Here is a 17,716-nt window from a genome sequence, read left to right as displayed (position 1 = left end):
CACGTATATATAAAGTTACCAACGAGGAATTAGTACAGGGATCTGTTATTTTCTTTCTGGGGGAGTTGTGCATCAATTACTCTTTAATGCATTCAGATATATGTAGTCATACTTAAATATTTGGAATACAAATATTAAATGTACAAGGAAATACACTTAATATTTCTGTTCAATATAACCCATGAAAACTGCTTTTAGAGTGAAGTATCATTCAAGAAAGCTTTACCTTCTCAAAAAGGATTGTAGCATCATCCGTCCAAATAAGGTAACAAATAATGTATATCCACTTGTTTACAGCAAACAATTTAAAAACAATGATCGCTTGCTTAAGGAAAATATCACCCATGACTTGGAATTCCTTTTATATCACTTACGTGTCAATTATTAAAATCCAGTTACTAGATTGAAGCACTGCTCTAGCCAACAGGTTTTAACGGTAACATAGATATCAGTTGTGATGCATGTGTTTGTGTGTTTCAAATGTTATTACGTAAAAAGGATCAGAGGTGGACAGTACATTACTCTGTTGATCCAAAACACAAAAGTGAAAGTGCTACTTCTAGTCCTAGTTGCATTTAAGGAAAAAAAAAAACCAAAAACAACCAACCCCAAAAAAACCAAACCCAAAACAAAACTAATAGCAGTTCCTCAGTGCATGAATATTTGAGTTTTTTTTCCTTGTGCAAGTACTGGTCATCTAAAAACCCAAACCTGTATTCTTCCTGGTGGGTGTAAATCAAATCTACTTTAAAAAGTTCACAATGGGCTCTTCATGAATGCAAGTTTCCCACAAAACAGCATGCTGTTAAAAGTGTGCAACATGAAGGGAATGCCATCATGCTAGCTGAATGAGATTGGCAAAATATAGTCCTCTGTAAGGTAAGGCAGGGATTTTAATACGTAACGAAAGTCAAAACAAGTCCTTCTGCAGCACAAACTGTTGCAGCTGTCTGTCCAAGCACCCTTCCATTTATGTTCTCAGCATCCTGCAGAGTCCTCAAATTATGCCATGTATATGAAGGTGTTGATATCCGACTCATCTCTTCTGATATATTTGTGCTCTATAAGCCATTCAATTTGCTCTTTTATCATTTTCTTTTGTGGCAAGAACATGTTTTTCAATATTTCTACCAGTTCAGTCTGAAGCTGGGCATTAGTAATTTTCTTCCGCATTTTCATTATTTGGATGATAGCCTCCTGGTGGGGGACAAGAGGGGGGAAAAAAAAAAATTCTGATTTCATAAATACAACCAGGCATTAATCCTTCTGTTGGAAGTATGGCCAAGATGTTAAGTCAGGTGGTACAATTCACAATGTGCATGGCCTAGAATCTAATCTGACTGATAGAAGAGACCTGCAATCTGAAGGTCAAATCTGGGATTTTTGAGATTCCATTGTAGGTAACGATCTCTGATGCCCCCAAAAATTCAGGTTTTTTTAGAACTGTCAGCTCCAAAGATTTAACATGAGTACCTGACTGAAGGACAACCAACCACAAAGCAAGAAGCTGCAGTTTGTACATCTAAGGTGTACTCTTAAACTTTCCCTCTAAAGAGAAGGCCTCTCAAAAAGTCATACTGCTATTACTAAAGCGTGATCCCATCTCTGAGATTACTCTACTCTCTTCACACAGAGCAAAGATCTCAAGATCAACAATACTGTTTGATCGTATTGGTGGCTCAAGTCGGTCAACTTTACCATCTGCTGCCACCCACCACTACACAGTTATGCCTTCACCACTTGCTTAGTATCTGCATTGTCCTCTTTAAAAACAATGACCTGGTACATCGAATAGGAGGCTAATAACTACAAGTGCACAAACACACGTGCAAAATCCTATATTCACAATGGAATAAGCCAAATAGCAAAAGTAAGTTCCAATGGGATTCAAAAGTATTCATTTCATACATCAACATCCAAATGTGGACAGCATGCAGTAGTGATAATACAACAAAAGAAATAGGGTAATTTTATATTCTTCTGGCAGTTTACTTGCCTGGGTTCGTAATATTCTTAGCTGGACTATTCCTTCATTTTCCTCTTCCCGCATTCTCTCTGTAGTAAGTTGCAATCGACCAATCAAATTTATCTTGCCCCTTTTCTGAACTTTAGCGTTTTTTCTGAAAAAGTTGTATTGTATGAAAATAAGCAAAAAATATGTTTTCAACTAAGGAATACCTGTAAAATTACAGCAGCAAGGAGTACCATCACATATCAGATATTTTATAGGCTATTAGCATTGCAGCAGTGAGATAGCTGGCTGACAAATCAAAACTCAATGCCAACGTCTCCGCACAATAAAACCTGAATATACTAGCATTACAAAAAATCCATCAGCTGAAACTGACAGTGTCCAAAGTTGAAAAGTTACCAGTACTATTTTAAAGAATAGAATTTCAGAAAAATATATTTCAGTTCAATTATATAAAACTAGGGTTTAGAGGAAGTTTTTACAACAAAGTTCAGGAAATTGGACTAGTTCATTTTCCATCAAAATAAATGTCTGTCTAGCATAAAAAAAGGACAAATAACAGCTATTGTAACAAAGAAAGCTGATGGCATTCTTCAGTGGTCACCCACAAACTTTCTGTACAGCCTGTCCCTTCTGTCATGCCCTCTGACAACTTCCCAAAGCTCATGATCCTGATGACAGGAACAAACATCATGGCCCTGGGCAACAAACGAAGCCCCAGGAAAGCAGATTCGTCACCTCCCTCTCTCTCCACAGATTCAGATGTCCAGCTGCTACTGAGAATGAGGCCCAGAATCTGAGGTTACTAGCAAGGAGCCAGTTCTAATCATGGTCATTGATAACAGAGAGAGGCAAAAACCGAAGTAAAACATGCTGAATGTAGTATATACCATTTAGATACTCTCTTTTTATACTATCTTATGCTCTGGAGGATTTCAAAGCACCAGTAAAAGAGCACTGCAATTCTCACTGAAATAAAGACACACCTCTCTGGTGAAAGCCACACCAAAAATCCTGGCTTTTGACAGTGTACCGTATTATTAAGCAGTTTCACATCCTTTTTTAATTTATCACTCTGCTTTTGAAACTCTGTGTGTGCATAATAATCAATACAGCACTAGTGCTCTGCTTACATGCTGTTCTTCCTATATGAAATTTCATTGGCTCATTAGTAACAGGAAGATAGCAAAGCCTCCAATTTTGCACCTCATCCCTAGGTGTTTAAGAAATTTAATTTCACAGAAATCAGAATCATAGAAACATTTGTCTGAAGCGGCTGCTGGAGGTCACCTAGTCCAACCACCTACTTGAAGCATGACTATTGCCAAAACTAAGCAAGGATAGGGCAGCAAAGCACGTGTCTAGCTGAATCTTGAAAACTTTCAAGGACGAAGGTTAACTTAAAGTGAATTCCTTTAATTATAAAATAGTACATTGTTATTTTACTTTTCAAACATCATCTTACATTAAACTGAACTCCTGGTTCACCGAGAAGAGGGTTCCTTCTGTAAAGTCTTTGGGTGAATTGACTTGAGGTTCATACAATAAAACCTGACGTTTCAGCTTTGGAAATGCTACAAGAGACTACAGAGAAAAGGGGGGGGGGGAAGAATGAAAATAAAACACCAGATTTTCTAAATGAAAACAATTACTTTTTAAGAACATATAGTTCACTGCTGTGCAGACTGTAGTTAGGGAACCATGTAGTCTTGTTTGAAGCGGCTAGAGGGCAACACGAAGACACTAATAAAACCAGAGGGGGGACACAGTTTACCAAGTCTCCTTCTGAAATGGGTTAGTGTAAGTAAAATCATACAAAGTAGTAAAATGCATGAACTGACAGCTACAGAAGTGGTGTTAAGTCTGATTTACGTGATTTCTCTCTTTATTCTTGAGCTAATAATTAAAGATCTGATAAGAGCAAACACTGAAGTTATTTTTAAGCAACATGTAATTATCAGGTGCCACTGATTTCCTAGAATTAGACCAGTCCCACTCCAAAAACCACAATCATAAGTGCGTGCTTTAGGCAGTGTATGGTCAAAAAGATATTGCTGTTTCCAAAAGCTTAAGTTAGATAACACTGGGTAGAGAGAATGTGTTAATGAAAAGGCTGTGTGTGCTCAACAATAGTGCAAAGAGCCAGCATTACAACTGATTCATTAGCAAGAAAGGCGTTCGCATTTCAGTTGCAAAGTGTTATCTGACAGCGCTTTAAAAATACTAATCCAATATTTCAGAGTACAAAAATCAAGAAGAAATCTGTTTCAAGAGAAAGGGAAATACCCATAAAGTCCTCCTAAGTTCTGCATCAGGGAGTTCGGTTGCCAGTTTAAGATTTTCAAAGCTGATTTTCTCTCTGGGTCTTTGGTTCCACGCAAACAGCACAGCTAGCTGAAATGTTGTCACCTCCAAGTCATACTGGCCAACCTCGTTCTTAAATGTTATCTGTGAATAGAGTGACAATTTTACTTACAAACCTTTCTGGATCACAAGCTTTCTTACTATTATGAATACACAGAAAGTACAGCCATTGAGATTGATACACCAAAAACTATACACTTACAATTCCATTGGACATGAGGTGGTGCCAGTGCAGTTTTCTACCACTGTGATTCTTTTTATAAAATTCTTCAACTTCTGGGATGAGATCCTCTAATTCCGTGGGCAGTGAGACAAACACCTTTTCAGAACTTCGAGACCAGGCGCCAGCATTTAAAATTTTAATATTCACAGAGTCAGCTGTAAGACAATATTGGATTATATGAATCTCCAGGTATAGCAGATAAATAAACAATATGCGTTTTTTGTTTCTACTTGAAATACAATTATGGAGGACCGAATTTTCAGAAAGTAGTAGGGTGTCTACCTATTTAAACATTAAGGTACTCTATTTATGCACCACTGGCTTTCTGCCAGCAACACTGATTGAAACTTCTGGTTTTTTGGCTTGCCTCTGCAGAGCTCCTTAAGCCCTGATGCAGCTTTATAGCTGATGCTTGTAAGCACTACTCAAGGGTTTTCAGCAACAACAGGTCTAAACCTGGATGCTCCTCAGTCTCTCTCATCAGTGAAATTTAATCTCAGAAATGTGATTTGAGCTCTTCATAGCGTGCATCCAGCTCTCCTGTTGGCAGGTGAAGGAGAAGCACAGCATGAAGCACTCATGAAGAATGATGAGGGCATAAAAGAAGGGGGTAGTAAAGGCATTCACCTGGTTGATACTGATTCAAGCCCCTGCTTGGAATTTAACTACAAGAGTAAGGAGTCTGTATCTACAAGATTGCTTATAATGAAAACCCACAATAACTTACAGAACGATAAAGCTCCAGTGTCAACTGTAAGAGAGAGTAGAGTCTACAGACACTTCCAATCTAGGGGTAACAATGCCCTGAAGACTACGTTCAACCTGCAGCTGATACAATTTTTAACTCAAGATTCAACAGAACTATTTTTCACTAAGAGAAATGAAAAACAGCAAATAATTTGAAAACAATACCTGGTAAAGCAAGTTTATTATTTTTGTGCATTTCTTTGAAGGCCTGGTTCAAGTCTTCAGACACCTTGATATCCTGGAACATTCTAGCCAGCTTGTTTACATAGTCTGCTGGCATTCCTACTTCCTGTATAAACAGACACAAAACTAAACCATGACACAGACAACTATGAACAAAAAGCTTTATTTTTAAAATAATAAACTCAAAAAAATGAAGAGCACAGGTATCATCACTTTACAATAACAGTTAATCCGCAATGCAATATAAAGGTTTTTTGCATGGATCATAAATAGTTACCCCTTAAGGGCATACGATGATTCTTTTAAAGAAATCCAAGTGCTGAAGAACACGTGCATGCATTAAGGAATCAATGAATTCTGAGATTTGAAGGATGTTTAAGGCATGCAAATAACATTCTAATCTACATAAAATTTCACAATTAGAACACATCTCAAATTATTTACATACCTAAACAACAAGTACACTGCATTTTGCTCATTTGCATATGGAATATATGAAACCTTCAGATAATCATATGTGAAATATTTTAAAATCTATCACTACCACTATTAGGATCAACATTTCTCTTAGAAAAGAGCTAAACTGTTTTATTTGCACAAAGTATTGCAATAAAATTGAAGTATAAGATGTCCTGAGTGGCCTGCAATTTAAGATAGAACTCACATAAGCAAGAAGGATATCTAAGTTCAAGAGTGGGAATACATACCACAAGCAAGAGGCATAACCAAACAAAGAAAGATGTCAGGCTACTTACTCTGAGCCATTCCACCATATTCTCCTCAATTTCACTATCAGCTGATATATCTAATATCAGGCGTCTTGTTAAGTGAGCTTTGTGATATCGCATGAAAACATCTTTATTCTGTACATATTTAAGTACCAAAAGCTGTCAAAAAAGTAGATTTTAATATATTTATTTGCATTGTCAATCAGACAAGTCTTTGAATGCTGATCTAATGCCACTCTAGACTATGAAGTAGAAAAAGGCTACTTTACATTGCATTAAGAGCAACCATGTTAATACTATCACAGGCATCAGCTATGAATCTTTCATAATATCACACCTTAATTTCTTCGTCAACCATCAAGAATCTTCTCTTAAATCAGAAAAGACATTGGCACCGGTATGTAAGAGTCTCCTGTATTATTTTCTAGACTAACATTAGTTACTGTAATACATTATAGTCTGATATAGGCATTAATTTGCATACGAGTTTTGTGAACTGACACAGACATGAAACACTGCATGGTTTACAAGATTTAAACATACACACACTTGACATAATAAACTCTTTTCCCTATTATTACACCTTGCATAACTGTTTTTGAAGATCAAGGCCTCGACCCACATAAGAAAATAAAACAAATTCATTCTTCAGAATAATCGAGAAGTAGAAAGCAAAAACATACCACTTCTTTAAGCTTTGCTTCAATTTCTTCAGAGGTTAGTTTTTTGCTTAGTGGTGTTTTTCTTAGCAACATGTCACAGTAATTAGCAAGAAGCTCAGGGCATTTGGATTCAGGCTGTGTTTTCAGTCCAACACTAAATAAAAGAAGAACAACGTATCTTCAAACCGTATAGAATCCTACTATTCTGGAGTAGTCACACAGTTAACTTTTCCTGATCCCCTTGGCAAGGATCCTGGTGAAGAATTCATACCCTTGTTAAACTAATGGAAAATTAGGGATAACTCACTTTTCTTCTTGAAAGAATAAATACTACCAAACATTTTCAGGCAGCTTCTACAGCTTGATCATTCCAACTGCTTTTAATTTTAGAACTCTAACAATGAAGGATTACGTTCAAACTACAGTTTGAAACAACTAAATATTGCATGGCAATAAGTATTCCAGTAGAGAATTAACAACTGCTGCATGAAACGTTTCACTCATCTTGTCAGTATGCTCTAATGAAAGTCTCAAGAACAGCCTCCCGCACTGCATTTCACAGACTGCAAAACCCGACACATCTATCGCATAGTAACAGGCTAAAATTATTTTTTAACAGGTATAAACAGCTTGGAATTAAAAGCGGATTAAAATTGAACAAGAAGATGCTACAGTAGACAGACTGTGGTTCTTCAAAAGGCATGCAAGCACAAGGTCGCATTCCGAACCTGTGTCTAGACTGGTGAATAAAATAGTGCCAAGGACCAAACCCTATTTCTAGAGTCAGATGGCACCAAATTGATTGCTAGTCTCAAGGGCCCAAAACAAAGGCAGCGAGTAAGATAGCAGGTAAGAAGCTATGGGGATGCTCAGGAATCCAGTGTTCTTGCTCATTCTCTCACCTTCTCATCAACTAGTGTAGACAGTGCTAAAACTCTGTTCAGACAACTTGTCCTTTTTAATTCATGAAGCAGCTCGCAGGCTAGTGTCTTCTGCCCTCCTAAAGACCATTTGGAGTAAAAGCAGATCACTAGTCTTTTGGTTATTACAAGACAGAACCCTTACTTAATCAATGTGTTCCCAGGTATTTCTGAACAGGAGTCTTCAAGATCCTGACAGCAATGAAAAATTGAACCAAATCCCATGTTCTTAGGCTGAACTTAATGGCACAAGTTAAGCAGGATGAAGTTTCATTTTACTTAAACCAGGCTGCATATGTAGACAACTTGAAAGAGCTTGTAAAGAAGAATGCTGAACAGAAGACCATCGCCATCATGGTGGTTTCTAAGAAATCACTAGGCAGATTTAGCTTTAGGAGTGAAACACAGTTTGAATGAGGTACCGATTGGGATGCTCCCAGGGGAAATGAAAACATTAGCAGAGACCTAAAAAACTCCTCTACCTTGCCTACATCTATACGAAGTAGGGATCCAGTCTTTTGTGTAGGTGTTCCTCCAACAACATAAAACCAGCAAGGCTAATCCCTGTCCAGGCTTACCATTAGTCCAAAACCAAACAAACCAGAATGCTAAACAGATATTTATACCCATCCACCCCTAACTAGAAGTAATTGGAAAGGCAAGCTGGCTACATAAGCTTTGTTTCCATAGTAAATCAGACTACAAATTATATATAAACAATCCCAACCACCTAAATATATACAGATTCCTACTCAAGTAGCACATCACATGTTAAATGTTAACAATCAACTGACGGCTACCTTCTCTTGGCTGAGTTAGTAGAGTGGCTACTGTAAGCATGGTTTTTCTTCTTGAGTCACACAGGTCTGCTTAATCTACTGGAAATTGTTTAAACTAATCTGGTTAATCCTGCACTGAAAGAAAAATGTAACACCCAGACAGGTCACACTCACAGCTGGCACAAGAGGAGGTGGTAAATAGCTTGTGGATGGTTACACCTTAATCAACCACAGTTATTCCCTTAAAGATTACTGCCTCAGTTTTCCCCAGGACTTTTACTGAAGTTACAGCAGAGTTATACAACTCAGGTTTTTGGAATTAATAACCCAGGAAGGTATTATTAAATTCAGCTAACAAATTGACTCACTACTCTACTATAAAAGAATAGATCCCCAATTACTACAAATAAATTTCAGTTTAAACAAGCTGTTATTCACTGATCCACTGCCATGTGAAGAGTGTCTTACCAGAGGTTGATAAGCAATCTGAAATTCCATAATGCAAAGAACACAAAGGGATATTTTAAAAGAGAAGCTCAATCTTTAACAATTTAAAAACCTTGATTCATATAAATTTTATGCGGCTTACCCCTTTTGCTTCAATGGCAATTCAAGTTTAAATATTGTAGCATCATTCACAACTGCTTTGTACGCCTGAAAAATAATTACGGATTATTAGTGCTTCACTCAATTCCTCTCTTTAACATATGAATCACAAAGGTTTTATCTCTCTTTTTAGATTACTGTAACATGAAATTAATCCGATTTTTTTTATTAGCCCAAAGTTTGCAGATTTGATTTTCAATATGAGAGTTCAAATCCTATGACTCAATCTCCCATTAACTGGTGTTTTGCATTTTCCTCTTTTCCATTAACATACTACTTTCCTCTAAACAACAACTTAGGAAGGGATTGCATGGAGCAGGTTGCATATCTTTATGATACTACACCTAAATATGTAATACATTCTAAACATAAGTATATTGCTGAATCAGAGATTAAGGTGCTCAACACAAAGATCATCTTCTGATGTGCTCTACAACACTACAAAACCGAACACAAATGCAACTTTATGCATGACTACAACACAAATTAAAAGCTAATCAGTTGGTAGTAAGTTTCATCAATATTTTAGTCTGCGTATTTACTACAGTATGAGCAGCTTCTAGATTTAACAGTGAATGGGCACAAAGATTTCAGAGACATCATAATATGAATTACAACAATTCTTAAACTGAAAACAACATACCTTATCTCTTGCAGTAAGAAATCTGGGATCATCTTGAAAAGCTTCTTTAACCAACTTACTAAATCGATTAAATAGCGTGAGCAATTGCTCTACGTATTTCTCAGAATCCTAAAGTTAAAGAGACAAAAAATCAAATAAAAAACCAAGGCTCCATAGAATTCAGTGTGAGCTTACATGTAATTCCCTAATCCGTAATAATGTAGTATCCTCAAGCCTGCATACTATGAATGAGCATTTTATCTTTATTCTCTACACCGAAGAGCTCTACAGCATGTAAGCCTCAACACAACACTTTCAGGATAGTATTTCCAATATACAAACATATATACACACAGAGAGATTAAAAATACATAACTTTCAAATATTCTATAATTAAAAAAAAAAGTTTTCAAGGACCAGTAAGAGGCACATCCTAATTGCTGCAGATACTCAGGCCTCCTAGACCCAGAGAAAAAGATCATAAAAAGCTGAAAAAGAACAGTGGGGAAAAAAAGTTTTAATTTCCACACTGAACAACCATTCTTAGATTGAAAGCAAATTTCAAATTTCATTAGAAAGTTAGAATTCTGAAAAAATTGATTATGCCTTTTTAATTAAGATTCTAACACAATCCTACCATATAAGTATCCCAGGCACTTAATTTACAACCTTTTCTTTACAGCAAATTGGATTCACGTTTTAAATCTACAACTGAAAATGTAATGAATAAAAAATTATTCTAAAGACATTTAAAACTTTCAGTGGAAATTTGATGTTTAAATATAAAATCTTCAAAAATTATTTCCATTCACATCTATGTCATAGAATCATAGAATCATTAAGGTTGGAAAAGACCTCTAAGATCATCAAGTCCAACCATTAACCCAACACCACCATGCCCACTAAACCATGTCCCTAAGCGCCTCATCTACACGTCTTTTAAATACTTCCAGGGACGGTGACTCAACCACTTCCCTGGGCAGCCTGTTCCACAACTAGAGAGTATTTAACTTCTGCAAAGTTGTTTCTTCATTGTTATTTTATTAAAAAACAATACACTTACAGTAGTAATAGTTTCAGCAGCTGCTACCATATCTGCAAGTCCAGCACTAACAATATGTTCTTCCAAGTCTTTTAGCATAGGCTCTATGCCATTCGGAACTTTATCCATCAGTGAAAACATTAAATGCAACTCTGAAAGATACAAATACTGATAAAGCGCCACCAGTCAAAGACCTGTATAAAAAACAAATATACTGCATTTCTGCTAGGGATATCTCAATGGAACACTGAATATGTAAAGAACAGATAATCCAGTTCATCCCTTAAAAGGATAGATGTTTTGAATACTGATCTAATTCTGGTCCTACAAAGAGATTCTTCTGAAGGCAAAAAGAGATATTTACTGCAACATAACACTTGCTTATGTGTATAGTATCACAAGCTTGAATAAAACCCCCTAAGTCAATGGCAATTAAGTCCAGGTTCTCAGTACAACTGCCTTAAAATCCCTGGCAAAAATGGGATTCCAATTTCAGTTGGAAGCCTACAGGAGTTTATGCAGGAAGTTGTATGGATTCAAGATACTTTTTTTTTTAAAATTAAAGCCAAACAGAGCTGTCTTTGTGTATCTTCCAATACCATCTACAATGTTTTGTTTTAATTAAAAGCATGCCAAATTCCAAAGTAACCAAAACTGACTAAGGTAAACAGCGTTTTTTCCTTTCTGTCTTCCCAAAGAGTTTATTTAGTTTTTCTGAAAGTTACCACTTCAAAAACTTTAAGAACTGATACATTTATTTGTCTACTTTTTGTGAAGGTATTTCAACACTGCTAAAAAAAAAAAAAAAAAAGGGGGTACTGAAACATCAATAATCATCTCGACAAAGCTGTCCACAAAGGAACACCTGGATTAAGGCCACCAGATTGTTTTAGAGACACCACAGAGATTTGAACTAAACACAGCGAAGGACTATGTTTAATGAAGTAGAACAAACTGGTCGTGGACTCTGATTCTTTTTTTGATAGAAAAAAAATTGATAGATTCACTTAGTTCCTCAATGCTATATCTACTATGAAAGGGGACAAAAGCCAGAGGCCCTGTCTTTGTTTTCTTCTCCGCAATACTTCTGTCAGCAACACCAAGGTCCTGTCACCACTGAGGATGAAATATATGTTATCAACTTCTGTATCCTAACAACTGTTGCAGAACCAAATAGAAAAGCAATGCGCAGAAAAGAAAAAAGTCCTTTTAGAACATAACAATGCAAATTAAAGAATGGAAACTACCAACAACCTTCAACAAGAACTTGCAATGCTACTAGAGACAACTCACAATGGGCTAAACGATGGGATTTCAGGAACCAGAAAAAAATGGAGTCAGAGGTATTCTCAGTGCAATTTAGATATACTGTAAGTGATGGAAGCACTGTTTTACATAGGGCAAGTCCAAAAAGCTCATTCAACTTTTACTGGATCTTTTCATTTTACTTTAAAACAGGGTGAGAGGGAGGAGGAGATGGCAAAAAAAAGGAAACAAAATTAAAGAGTTCTACAGCTGTGTCTGTAAACTAGTGATGGCATGAATAATTCAAGAAAAAAAAAATACAGTGGTTTCTCCTAATAAACGGTGGCAAAGGAAGACTTCAGGTGCATCCCTAAAACTGTAGGAACCCAAAAAAACCAGATCCTTCAAAGAGATTTCAAAGTAATCAAAACCAAAAGGAACATTTCACTGGAACTTCTCTCAGAACATGTTATGACACTGAAAGGTAAAGAAATCCTTATCGTAGTTCTTGGGGCACTTAAACAAGTACTGTTTTCATTTTATATTCACAAAAGCCAAGTTTACTTTTTATTTCTGTTATGAAGTATTTCAAGAATAAAATTTAGGCCTCCGATCCCCAATACTACAAGCAAACAAAACCACACTAAGCCAATTCTGAAGAGCGTTTGCAAGTTATGACATCTTTGATAGTTTTTAGTTAGAAAACATTATGCCCTTCTTCCTTTGCACAGCATGTAAATATTAAGTACTTAATGTAATAGAGTATTTTACAGTAGTGCCCAGCTTATAGCCAAAAAACCCAGCCCTTTTTTGTCAGATGCTGTTTAATAAAGAAAACATAATGAAATTCTTTGGGGCGAATAATATCAGAAAGAAACATGCATAAGCAAAGTACAGCAGAGGATACTACCAGATGTATATATTACTATGTATAGCTCCAGTCTGTAAATAAATTTTTAATCATCTGCACCTGCATCCTTCATTAAAACATTTTAAACAGCATAGGTAGGTCTAGCGGGGGGGAGGGGAAAAAAAGATTTGAAAGAGATCTTGAGTTCTTATATACTAAATGGAAGTATTTTGCAACCACGCAGTATCACAGGGCAGCCGCAAGGAAAGAGGACTGTGTGAATACTTCAACAAGTTTCTAATGAAAGATGCTTTGGATGCTATAGATGAACCCTTCTGAAGCTCTGCATTTAAATAAGCCTCCTGTATTCTCCCAAAGGCTGTAATATATACTCATAAGAAGTCTGGTGGCTTTCTAGATTTAGCTCTGGACTACTGCCAGAAATCATGCTGCTGAACTGCCAGTTCATCATGCAGATGAACAGATCAGTATGACATCGTTTCAAGGTCAAATATTTTCTGAAATGCTAGCTTTAGAAGTGAGTGTTTTCTACACTGTTCTAAGTCATAAAACAGTTTTCACATTTGCATAGAAATGAAAACTCCATATAGACATTAGTAAATATTCCTTGGCTTTAGGATATTGAGACTTCAAAAAAAAAATTAACCTGTGATTTCAACTTTTACTTTTTTCAAATTCCCTACTTGAATTGCGACATTTTAATGACTTACCTACTTTGGTTTATCATACAGGACCAACACAAGGCTTCTGAATCATACTAACCTCTCAATTTATGTCAGCAGAGTTAAAAAAACTTTTGAAAACTTTAAAAAGGCATGCAGAGCTAACATTTGATACTCACAGTGACATACCGGCTATAAAAACAGATGAAAAACTTGCAGAAATTTTGTTCATTGACCTATTGGTCTTGCACTAATAATCAGAATAAGAAAAATTTCTCCCTACTTTTCAGAAAAACAACTTTGTAAAGAGATGCTTCACTTTTTTCCAGGGGGAAGTGGGGGTGGAATGAAGGGGGAGTGTTTGTATTTGAACTATTCAAATAGAAAATAAGACACATGCAACATTTACCAGAGTTGGTCAACACAACGAAAATAAGTTGTACGAAAAATAAAGAAAACAGAGCACACAATATTCTTTTCTTTCAAGTAAGATGAGAGCTATCCAGTCATTCAAATTACGGTATTGTGCATCCAGATTTCAGAAGCAGTATTAAAAAATACTAACCAATGATGGTCATTTTTTGTGGGATAAAATTGCCCACATGCAGTAATATTTTATCTATGAAACACTGCCAGCATCTATTAAGAACAGTAATTTGATATATCTACAAACAAATGTATTTTTATGCAGTTTATGCTGAGTTCATCCTGCACTATTCTTGAAGCTTCACTTACTTTCTGTTTCATTTCGTTTGATCATGCCTTGGCATTCAGCTAAAATAGTCTCTTTAAAAGATGTCACCAGAGCATTGACGCAGCACTCCATTAGCTGAAATATATTAAACACAGAATTAGCTCATTTAGCCATCTGAACACCGAAGTCTGATCTGTCTCAAGTTTGCCATGACACAAAATCTAGCCTGTTCTCAACAACTGTGCTCTATAAAATAATTAATTCATTCACTGATTCATAAGAGTTTGTGTAGTTTGAATAAAATCTGTACAGGAAACCATATTTCTTAAAAATGTGTAGGTTAGTAAATGTGGTAAACTCTCTTCCAAACCAGTAATGAGCTTAATATTTCTGTTGCCTCTTTTCTCTCAAGGGAGCCATCACTTTTGGAACACCAACTACCCTACTTAGTTTCCAAGTATACATCCAAGAGCTAAGAATAGTTCTCATTCCAGCATACCCTATTTGGACCAGGCTGGTTGGCTTGAACAAGACAGTATGGCTAGATCTAGAACAGAAACTGCTTGTACATATCAGGACCATCTCTCTTTTGTTATGGGTTTTGATACGGGTTACAATTTATAGCTGTGCAAAATGAGCAACTAACAACTTAACAAAAGACATAAAATACATTTTGATCCACTGCAGAAAATTCAGATTTAAAAGGCATTTATTTAAAATAATCTGTTTCCTGAACTAATTTCAACACAGACAATTATGAACTATTCATTGCAGTTAAATCTTCCTCCAGAATCTGAACTGTGTAAAATATTGGTCAAGGGGAAGAAGGAAAAACTGAAAAAAACATCCTTTATATTAAATGGCCATATTTCAGCCTAAGAGGAAATCTAGAACAGTTTTAATGAACTTTCTATTGCTCACTTTGATTGCAATGAACAATAACTCTTTCAGGTATTCTAAATGAGCACTGAGAAACCCTCCACCTACTAGATTGGACAGCTTATTTTCAAACATCATTCTCATCATTAAGCATAGGAAAAAAAAACCATACCTGACTCAAAATGAAAGAATAAAAATCAATTTGAATAAAAACCTGCCCTTCAAATCTGAACTTTTGATTTACATTTACTATTAAAACATCCATAGAAATTGTAAATTGCCAGACTGGAAAGTAATACAGATTTTTGCAAGAAAAAATATAATGGGATGATTAAAAACCATAAAATCAACAGTTTCATATCAACCTACTGCTACCAAATAACAGTGTAACACACACAAAAATCAAAACTGCAATGTAATAATACTACATAAATATAAAATACATCAATTTTTCTACACATCATACTTACTGCTTCTACAGAGTTACATTCACGCCTTGTTTCTAAATATCGTAGTGCTCTTTTCTCTTCTTCTTTTAGTTTAGCATCTGCCTGTGCGAAAGTAGAACAGCAATCATTTTAAGTACTAACACTTCCAGAACAAAGTTACAACATAATTTTTACTTACATATTTCATATAATTCTGTACACCATTTTGTTGTAAATAAGAAGGAGCCTGTGTTCTATAAAATCTCTCTGTTGAATCCAAATATGCCTTTTCAAAGTTATCCCGATATATCTGAAGCTTATCTTCAGGATTAGAACAAAGGTTAACTGCAAAAAGAAAGTCCAAACTTACTCTCAAGTCTTGGAAACTTATGTGGCTAATAATAAGCAAATCTCTCTCATTAAAGTGAGTCTTGTATTAAAAGGTTGCACTGAACAATTTGAAGTATCCTATAAATGCACTCTGATCCCTAAAATTGTCCAGTCTGCTCCAAAAACAGTTACATTAACTATAAGGAACTGGAAAGAACAGAACTGCGTACTTATCTCCAGCATTTTAGACATTCAAACATGGTAACCAGAAATACACATACAACTGCAAAATTGGAAAGAAAAAAAAAAAAAAAGAGAAAAAAGGAAAAAAAAAGCTCAACATAATGCCTAATAAAGTGAAAACTTCTCCACCTGACTGAGCAAACAGCTTTTCTAGACACTGTTCTTAGAATTCCAATGTCTTCACTTTAGACTTTTTTTTTTTTGCATTGGGCTTTTTCTGTTTTACAAAATGGAGACAGTGAGCTTTCTGCTATTCAGCAGTGCTTTGCACCATTTGGAAAAAAGCTTCCACCTTCCTCTCAACTGTTACAGAGAAATAAATAAAGTCCTTAAATGGAATATGCTTTTAAAAAAAATTAGAATTGGACATCTGTAAAGCCATCTGAAAGAGCATTAGCCACAAGTTAAATTCAACAGGCTGCAGAGCTTTGAAGAAGAGGCAGGCAATGGTGAAATGTCATAAGAAGTTTCAGACACACCAATCTGTTTTGCAAAGAAAAAGACTGGGAGTCTTAGACGCAGCCTGTTCAGCATTTCTTCTTCAAACTGTCTGAACAATCAGAAACAGTATGGAAAGGAGCACAGACATAAGGTTATATCTGCAACCCTAAAAGGTCAAAAAGTAGTTTGCTCTTTGAAAACACTGATTTTGCAGTAACTGATGGGTAGCTAAATCACTTAGAAGTTAAAGATTTTAAACAGAATTTAATTGGTATCACATATCAACAACAACAACAAAATCAATACAAAATGCTGAGATAATCATTCCAACCCTACCACCATAACTGTCAACTTTGTATGAAGAAAATTCATTTACTAAAGTGAGGAGGCAACAGAGATTGGTCTGTGCAACACATACCATATGATTCTCGAACTCCAATAACAAGCTGAGAGTCGAAAGCTTCTCCTAGTCGTTCAGCATGAACTAGCTTCATTGCACTATCCTGAAGTCTATTTTTTATATTTGAAAATATGGATTCATTCCACGTATCTAGCATGAGCTGTGTATCAGGAAGAAAAAAAAAAATCCTGTCAGAAAGGTAGACGCAGACCTAAGTTTGCGAAAAATACAAGAGATCAGAAACAGAAATCAAGCAACTTATACTTTTCAGGTTATATACAGCAGTTCAACTACCTTAGAACTTGACCTTGTTCTGAACTTGTTATAGAAATAATATTCAGCTTACATTCTAAGCTTACTTTACGTAACTGGACAGCTAGGGGAAGCAGTATTTCATTCAGGTATTAATTCCGTAATTCTGTATTATTTCTACAGTTCTCAGTAATCAGTCAAGTAACTTTTCCAGCAATGCAATGTGTCAGGAGTTGCAATATCAGACGTTTTGAGCCAAACATCTAAATATAGTTCACTATTTGGCAGGCTCAGTCTTAAACAAAACCAAAAATTCAATTAACACCACAGTTATGTAAAGAAAAAAACCTGACAGTGTTGGATGTATCTAACATGAAAGTTCAATATGCAAGTAATTTATAAATATAATATACAAAATATATA

The 17,716-nt window shown here is 35.7% G+C and overlaps 1 protein-coding gene across 1 annotated transcript; it reads right to left on the bottom strand.

The window, feature by feature from the left end:
- Positions 1–492: 492 nt before the first annotated feature.
- On the bottom strand, positions 493–17,201 carry CUL5 (cullin 5; the record flags this gene model as incomplete). Its single annotated transcript, XM_009583811.1, has 15 exons — positions 493–1,197; positions 1,997–2,120; positions 3,438–3,556; positions 4,259–4,420; positions 4,539–4,714; positions 5,472–5,595; positions 6,245–6,376; positions 6,901–7,033; positions 9,168–9,232; positions 9,828–9,935; positions 10,870–11,000; positions 14,362–14,455; positions 15,670–15,750; positions 15,827–15,972; positions 17,060–17,201. Coding segments are annotated over 15 exons (1,932 nt in total), but the record flags the coding sequence as incomplete, so codon positions are not given.
- Between the last annotated feature and the right edge of the window lie 515 nt (positions 17,202–17,716).

Source organism: Fulmarus glacialis, unplaced genomic scaffold (assembly GCF_000690835.1).
Source record: "Fulmarus glacialis isolate BGI_N327 unplaced genomic scaffold, ASM69083v1 scaffold24908, whole genome shotgun sequence".
NCBI lineage: Eukaryota > Metazoa > Chordata > Aves > Procellariiformes > Procellariidae > Fulmarus > Fulmarus glacialis.
Note: the sequence above shows the minus strand (reverse complement) of the source record. Positions and strands in the feature narration are given on the sequence as shown.